Here is an 8,970-nt window from a genome sequence, read left to right on the forward strand (position 1 = left end):
GGTACAGAGTGGTTTTTGATTGGTGCTGGCTCTCGATAGGGCTCAGGGGCAGGTTAGCCAATTGGCAGTCATTTGTTGCCTTCTCTCTGCCAGGTCGTCCTGGTCTCCTTGTTTTTGGGTTCTGGGAGCTGGTCTCCCACTGAGTTCAACCAACAGCTAAGTTCCCACATTACAGTTTGAAAACCTAATCTTACAGAAGCACAAGTGAATTGAGCTAATTACGCAACTATAAGCCCTTAGTTAGGTTTCGGTTAACCACATTCTGAGTCTGCATTCTTAAATATGTTAAATGTTATTTTATTCAAAAAGGTCCCACATACTCTTATACAAACGCAAGATACAGGACAAGGTTTTCTTTATTATTCATTACATACTGAATAGAAAGTTGTATAAAAATTAATCCTGAAAGTAGTCACCAGCCCGCCTTCTGTGTGCAAGCTTACTGTACATATGCTGTTTGTCATTCTCAACAAGTGGCTCAGACATCCCTGGTGGTTGTTTCAATCCCTCTTTGACTTCCAGAATTTATAAGACAAGTCTGGATCCTGTAAAAGAACAAGAGTAACATGAACCAGAACCAGACCTTTCTCTTGTTGACCCGTGTCTGACAACCAAGCTGTATCATCACTCATCCAATAGGGAGCTTTGTGACCCTCTGGCAAACACTTTAATTTGGAGAAAAACACCACAGCCAATATCTACATGCACTAGCAAATACTGTCCTCAGGCTTAGCATCTTTATTTTCTCCATATGGCAAGATTGGCATCAATTCAATTCTACTCTTAAAGAGTGAGTGCTCTTCTTCCTTCTCTGTACCACACTCACCGACAGCTAAGTACACTAAGTAGATCAGAGTGTTAAGATTTAAATATCTGGCTGATTGTGGTGGTGCTGGTGGGGGAAAGACCCCCACGAGAGGAGACCCTCTCTCAAGTCACGGGAGAACACGGCCACCTGAAGCCTCACAAGAGACTGATCTTGATGCAAACAGCATGAGGTTTATTCAGAGGAAACCAGTCCACTGGGGCCAAGCTTGTAACCCACGCAGGGGCAGAGGTGCTCAACCCAGAGCACAAGAAGTGTGGGGTATTTAAAGGAAAAAAACACAAACCAGGGGGAGTAAGGGGGTAAACAAGGAAACATAACATAAAAACAGTAGAAAATTTCAGAGGGACCCAACCCATGATTTAGTCAGGGTCATGAGGACAACATCCTGCATACTCATTATTCCCAGGAATGTGGTTTTATCATTGTCATTGTCATTCACTTTGTGGTTGACCATTCCCTGGAACCACCTAGATGACTTACATCCTGCCTTTGTGGTCAACCAGTTCCTGGAACTAGCCGGCCTACATTCTTGGCTTGTTTCAGAGAAAATTTTCCATGCCCTTCAAGTAAAAGCTTATACACCATATATTTCTACTAAATGATCTTTTTAAAATTTTTCTTCTACCCTTCAATGCATGCGGTTAATTGCAGGACTGGGAGGCAGAGGCAGAGGGAGCTCTGGAAGTCTGGGGCCAGTTTGGTTTATGTAGGGAGGTCAAGGGTAGTCAGGAATACGTAGGAAGAAAGGAAGGGAGGAGGAAGGAAGAAAAGAAGGAAGGAAGGAAGGAAGGAAGGAAGGAAGGAAGGAAGGAAAAAGGCGAAGAAAAGAAATGTTGGGATGTGTCTTAAATTATTTATGAGCTTTTGATACACTGTTTGTTAGATAAAACAAGGCAACTTGTTAATCCCTAAATGTGGTTTATTGTTTGGGAAGAGTAAGCAACTACTCATCTAAGAATTTACGCTAAGACAGACAAAAATAATTGTTGGTGTTAGTGGGTTACTTGGGAGGATCCATGGAAGAAAGAGAGGGACTACAGGATGAATTCAGGTTTCTTGGCAGCAGGGAGCAGCCTCCCTGGGACTGAACCAGGCAACCTTGTTGAAGTGTTTTATTGTTACACAAAAGGCCCCTTTATCAAGTTAATTTCTGCATACCACAACTTCCTACCTGACTGCTGGGCTATCTGGAAAGACCCTTCAGTCACCTAAGCAATTCTCAGCCTCGGGAAACTTACTGGTTTGCCAGGCCTATCTCCAGACTAAGATATGCAGAAGCTCAAACCTTCAAAGGAATAGACCAGAAAAATCTCAGAAAATCACTGACAAAAGGCTACTTCCAAGCTTATGTGCCATCACTCCAAAATTACTGCCAAATACAATAGTTCTGCTAACATTCTGCAACAAATGATAATCCAAAATGGAACATAACCACTGCCCTGGGTGGGGGGGTAGGGGAAAGCCAGAGAAGGAGAGGAAGAGGGAAGGAGAGGGGGAAGTGAAAGGGGGAAAGGGGGAAAGGAGAGAAGGGGAGGGGGAGAGGGAGAGGGAGAGGGAGAAGGACTGTGTGTATGTGTGTGTGTCATCAGCCAGAAACAGCCAAGAAATAAGAGGTGCTCTGTTTATTTAGAAAAATAGTCCTAAAGCAAATGAAATCAGCGTGGGGGGGGGGAGGCTTTTCAAAACCATTGATGAAAAGAGACGCTGACAACCTTTGATTTGATTTTACCCTATACAAATTTTACTCTTCCAGATTAAAGGTCATGTAATAAACCATCAGATATGCTGCATGGTTCCAGAATCTGTCCTACATTCATTGGTACTTTATTCATGAGTCTGGTGTGGAATCCAGAAAAACAACAAAAACAGAAAATCTTTTAAGAACTTTGAAAACTACTTTCCCCCAGGATTCATAAAATACTGTGTAGAAATAGATAAATTGCACTTACCAAATTATTCTTAAAGTTTTGGATTCTTTTCTTGCTCAACTTGCAGTTTAGCCATAAGGCCCAGGTTGGCATATACTGCCATATATATGCTCCCAACAACACAGGATGATCAGAAATCCAGACTTCCTTCAGATCATTGGCCATGGAGATGAGCATGAGCCGCACACAGCGGCTCGTTGGCATCTTGTAACTCTGGTCTATGCTGTCTCTCATGGGCTGAAAGTCAACAAGAAGTTTACACTGAGGGTCCCAAAATTCTCATGCAGATATTGTCTAGGAAGGACCCACAGGCCACCTGTCAGCAAGACTCTTTCAGGATGCACCCTGTCAACTGAGAGGTCTTAATAGGCGCCACTGGAGGGTTCTAAGTCACAATAGGCTCTTAATCAAAGAGCCTAAAAGGAGTTAGACATTTACCAGATAAGATTGTACATGCTGAAGGCTCTCTACTCTTAATCACAATGATCTCATAATAGGGTACAAATACTTATTTCATTTTCACATTTTCAGAAATATCAAATTACCAAGACTTACAGTAGGGGCTGAGAATGTACAGTCCAGAGGTAATATGATTACCTAGAATGGGTGAGGCCCTGGCTTCAAGGGCCAACACCACACAACATAAAACACACCTTACATTTAGCAAATGGAACCACAGGGAGGAAATGAAAAGAGATACAGGACTTTCTTCACGAGAGTGGTGGATCCATCCTGGTGAACCACGTGTAAGTAGAAGTCTGGCAATGCCGCTAGCTGGTATTAAAACGAGGCACTGTAGTAGTACCAAGCACCAAGCACCGTCCTTAACGCTGCCATTTTCTGACAGACACCTGACACACATGACAGAGGAGACATAGCCAGTAAAGGATGAGGACCCCCTCCTAGAGTTTTTACCTTCATGACTTCTTCAGTTAGGGCATTCTTCACGATGTCAGACTGCACAGGCCCTGGGTAAACGTTGCAAAGGGTTATGCCTGGATATTTGCCAAGCTCACCATGGAGGGAGTTGAAAAAGCCCTAAGGACCACAAAACAAGAACATAAGGGAAAAAAAGAGGAGAGGATAAAGTAAAGACAAAAGGGAAACAGGTTATCCAAATAGACGCTCTGGAATGAACTGATGTACGCCTATCGGGATTTATTTATTTACCCAATCATTTATTCCTTCTTTTTTTTTTTTTAATCTTGCCATATAGAAGGTTGAACCTATGACCTTGTGCGCATTAGGCAGGGGCTCTGACTCTTATATCTTTAGTGCTTTTCACTGTGCGCATTAGGCAGGGGCTCTGACTCTTATATCTTTAGTGCTTTTCACAGGAAAATAATTTATTTGTTTCTTTGAGGGTGGCCTGCCAGGGCACAGTGTCGGGGAAAGAGCATGAGTGCAGGCTTTCAAGCTTGGGGGCAAGTCTTGACCTACCGAGCCATCTTGCCAGCACCCTTTTTACAGTTTACCTGGAGACAGTGGTCTGAGTTTGCCAAACTAGCTTTGAACTTATTTGCAGTCTTAACTGCTCAAATCTCTTATCTCAGCCTCCTAAGTGCCTAGGATTATAAACCTGTGCCACTAAGCATGGCTCCAAGTTTTTTTAAGCTTTTTTTTTTAAGATTTATTTTTGTTGAAAGGTCTGTATGACAAGAACATCAAGTCTCTGAAGAAAGAAATCAAAGATCTCAAAAGATGGAAAGATCTCCCATGCTCATGGATTGATAGGATTAATATAGTAAAAAATGGTCATCTTGCTGAAAGGAATCTACAGATCCAATGCAATCCCCATCAAAATTCCAACTCAACTGTTAGAAAGAGCAATTTCCGAATTCATCTGGAATTTAAAAAAAAAAGATTTATTTTTGTTAATTTAAATTGTGTGTGTGTGTGTGTGTGTGTGTGTGTGTGTGTGTGTCAATGCTTGTATGTGGCTATATATAGGGTAACCACTTCCAGATTTGAAAATCTACTAAAACCCACAAATCCCTGAGCCTGAAAACCCACCAGTTCCTGGGCTTGGCTTGAAATTCCACCAATCCCCATTCTGGAAATTTCCACACTGAAAAACTCTGCCAACACACACACACACACACACACACACACACACACACACGCACGCACGCACGCACGCACGCACGCACGCACGCACATGCACACGCACACGCACATGCACACACACACAGAAAGAAACCCTATATAAAGACTGTCTCCTGCCCAGTTCTTGCTGGAGCAGAGGTAGCCACTCTCCTGAGTTTTTTCCTCCCAGGAAGTCTCTTGCATGAGGTTTGTTGTGTGGCGTGATTTTGTGGTATTCCTTGGCTCCTAACTCCCAGGATACCACACAGAGCAGTACTGTAACACCTCCATCCAGGAAGCCTTCCCTGTCAGAGCTGCAACACTCCACTGGGAAAGCCTTCCCCCTCAGAGCTGCAGCCCTTCCACTATGCACACGTGAATGAAGGTGCTTGCTTACAATGTATGATCCTCTGGAACTAGAGTTACAGGCAAATGTGAGCCCTTCAACTTGGGTGCTGGAAAACAACCTCAGGTTCTATGCAGGAGCAGCACTTGCCTTAATGGCTGGGCCATCTCGCCAACTCCATCCATTTGGCATTTTAAACTAAAGCCTAGACATTATCTCCAGCAGACATCCAGCTCCTGCAGGCCTAATGGTTCATTGCCTGGCAACTGGCTCTTGTCAGCAATGTAATCAGAGCAGGCAAGGAAGGGGAAGACGCCCATAAAGAAACCCACACACCTCCCTGCACCAATACCAACCCCCCCCCCACTCCAAAAAGAGTCTATTGCTCACCACAGGATTCCCTGACAGGGGCTTCTTCTTCAAACCCCCAAAAGACCAAATGTGTAGATGTTGGACGAAGGAGAAAAACGAGGAAGAAGCATAGAGAAATTCAGTTTCTTGGTTTACATCACTATTTTATCTACTGGAGAATCTGTCTTTCTTTAGCTGATGACTAGTATAGGATTAGTCACAAATATGATGTGACTACCCCACTGCAAGACCTTCCAAGGACAGAGCTAAATCTTCCACTCAAAGGCACAGACCATTCCCAACCAATAGAAATAAACAGATACTTGTTCCCCACATTTCTTTTCCTTAGTTAGGAGAATGTGCCTGCGTTATTTTAAAGACTGGATGTTGGGTATGGTAGCTCACTCTTGTAACCCCTCTGTAGAAAGGAAGAAGCAGGAGGACCAGAGGTTCAAAGCCATCAATGAGCAGTACTCGGACTCTAAAGAGCAAGGTGATGATGCACTTGCACACAATCGAACAACATCAAATAGCTGTCCACTCTAAACCTCAACTCTTAAATAGCACAGAGGTGATAGGGGTTCCTGCTGTCAGACTGAGTATTGGGTAGCAGTTTCCTTTGATATTAAAACCTTGTAGGGAAGCCCCTTAAGATGCAGGACGTTTGAAAGGAGGTAAAACAGAATGTTCAAAGGAAAAATGTAACATTCCATCTTGCAGCAAATCTCCTAATGTCCAGAAAGCAAACAACTCAAAATAACTTCAGAAAGTCCCTGAAATTGACCAGACTCACTAGGCCCCTCCCACCCCAAGTATATATATGCTGTCAGGACTACTGAGAGATGCTGTCAGACAAGCTGAGACTAGTTGTCAGAAACAGAGACAAGACAAGCTGTCTCAGACCAACCGAGCTACTTGGAAAAAAACACTCTCCAAGCTATAGAGCTGCCTACAGGCTATGCCGTGTGCTCCAGGTTTCCCAGCTTTTGTGAGCTATCACCCATGCTGGGGTGAGCTTTGATGATGCAGCTGTCACTGGGTCATTTCTATTCCTGTAAGTAATTCCTCACCTGAACGTCTGTTTAGTAACCCTGTAAAAACTCACTGGTTTGCTAAGTTGAACTCTGGCGGTGCCCATACCTTGGTCTTATCATCTGTTCCTTATCTGGGATAAGGAGCTGTTGAGATCATATCTCCCTAGGAATAGTGTCATAAAACAGTCACACAGTGCCTACCACAGAGAGGTCCAAAACAAAATGTTTGTTAGAAGAATGAAGAGCTCCTACACTTTTCACCTTCTTGCCTCTGCAGCAAGCAAGACAGAGGGAACCAAGCAGCCGGCCCAGACACTGAGCCCTCTCCTGGCGTATTGTGTACACACTTCAGCGATTAAAAGTTCATTGTCGGGGCTGGAGAGATGGCTCAGCGGTTGGGAGTACTAACTGCTCTTCCGAAGGTCCTGAGTTCAAATCCCAGCAACCACATGGTGGCTCACAACCATCTGTAATGAGATCTGACACCCTCTTCTGGAGTGTCTGAAGACAGCTACAGTGTACTTACATATAATAATAAGCAAATCTTTAAAAAAAAAAAAGTTCACTGTCAGAAATGGGAGACAGCTTAGTGGTTTAAAGCACTTGTTGCTCTTGTAGGTTTGGCTCCAGAAGCCATATGACAGCTCATAGTCATCTGTAACTCCAGTTCCAGGGAATCCAGTGCCACCTTCTGGTTTCCATGGGTACTGCATACATGTGGTGAACAGATATAAAATAAAAAGTAAATGCCTTTAAAAAAAAAATTCACTGTAACTTCTAGGACTATGAGAAGGAACTGTGTTTTTTAAAAGGTTTCCTGGGACATGATGGTGAACACGTGCGAAGCCAGCTCTTAGGAGCTATAGGCAGGATTGGGAGCTCAAGACCAGCCTGTGCTAGAAGAGACAGTTCCAGAAGAATAGACAAGCCACCTACTCTGAGTATTTCATCTACCTAAGTACTGCTATAACTTCTTCTATAACTGTTCAGTTTGCCAGAGGATCCAAACCAATAATAAACCAGAGAGTCTTGGAGGGCAAGCCAGACAGCTTACCTGTGTTTTATTGACAGCATCCTGTATGTCTTATGAGACTACGTGTCAACAGCCAACAGATTGGTGAGTTCGAGACTCAGCTGCATCTGCCTGTCTGAGATGAGACTGTCCTTAAGGGAGGTTGATTGACAGGCTCTTATTAAATCTGAGGAGAGCATCCAAGCTGCAATCCTTCGTCCCTGTGCACTGTTGTTTCTGCATGGCAGAGGTGGGTCCTGCTGAGCTACAGCTGCGGTTTCTGTGAAGGCATGGTGGCCTGTACCACTGAGCCACTATGCCCATGGTGGAACATGCCACTAAAACCCTCCTTCTGAGCGAGATGTGTGCTCCCTTTATTGTCATACAGAATTTACTATTCCCTCACATTTACTCTCAAGCCAAAATGAAAAGCTCATTCCGTTCTGCTCTTCAAGTCTCATCAGATATATAACTTAAATCAAGCTTTTTCTCTTAGTCATTGATCTAGCCAGAATGTCTTCTTCCAAAGAAAAGATAAGAAACAGAGTCATGTGTTCCCTAAGAGAGACAGGCCCAGGGCTAACTAGTCTCTGGAATGTGTGCACCAGGAGACGAGAAAATAAAGAGCAAGGAAAAGGAAAGGAAAAAGAAGTCACAGGCGTAGGACCACAAAACCTGCACCTCCTGGAACACGTGCAGAAGAAAGGCCAAGTAGCCCAGGGGGTGGAGTAAGGTGAAAGGCAAAGCACTGAGTAGATCACCCTAAGGGGAGAACTCCAGTCCCGGCCTTATAGCCCCAGGTCTGATACACATGCTACAGTACAGGTGCTCACAGTCTCTTATTGATGGGTTGATGAGTTCTACGAAGACATGAAGTGATTCAAACGGTCCTTTTGGGGAGTAACTAGAACCAGCGGGACCAGGCACACAGGAACTCCGTCAGCCCAGTGGTTCAGGTTCCTTCCGGTCCCACAACACCTAGAGGAAGCTCCACTCCCTGGCGCTCTAACACGCCCAGCATCAGACGTGAAGAGGACACAACATCTGTCCCAACACTGGGAGTAACTGGGACCAGCAGGACCCAGGCATACAAGAAGCCAGCCCAGTGGCTTGGGTTGCTTCCTGTCTGTCTGGGCCAGCCAGTGCACTGAGCAGACCTTGGGCTCAGACTTTGCAGTGATTCCCAAACACCCAGAGGAAGCCCCACTCCCAGGTGCTCTAACAAGCCCAGGATCACAGGATCCAAGAATCACAGGATCACAGAGACAGCTTGACTCTGAGGAGTTCTGACACAATCAAGATCACAGGAAGGAGAGACTCCAGTCAGATTTAGCAAGGGCAGGTAGCAGTAGAGATAACCAGATGATGTGGGGCAAGTGTAAGAA

The 8,970-nt window shown here is 44.5% G+C and overlaps 1 protein-coding gene across 1 annotated transcript in view; it reads right to left on the bottom strand.

Annotated features, from left to right (window-relative positions):
* Positions 1-281: 281 nt before the first annotated feature.
* LOC116080515 (dehydrogenase/reductase SDR family member 7) overlaps positions 282-8,970 on the bottom strand; it is a 19,391-nt gene continuing 10,702 nt past the window's right edge. Inside the window, exons 5-7 of the mRNA XM_031356885.1 lie at positions 3,673-3,795; positions 2,779-2,994; positions 282-545 (exon numbers count right to left, since the gene is read on the bottom strand). Of these exons, the coding sequence (XP_031212745.1) occupies positions 501-545; positions 2,779-2,994; positions 3,673-3,795 (384 nt within the window). The 3' untranslated portion in view covers positions 282-500. The remainder of the gene's footprint in view (positions 546-2,778; positions 2,995-3,672; positions 3,796-8,970) is intronic.

Source organism: Mastomys coucha, unplaced genomic scaffold (assembly GCF_008632895.1).
Source record: "Mastomys coucha isolate ucsf_1 unplaced genomic scaffold, UCSF_Mcou_1 pScaffold6, whole genome shotgun sequence".
Taxonomy (NCBI): Eukaryota; Metazoa; Chordata; class Mammalia; order Rodentia; family Muridae; genus Mastomys; species Mastomys coucha.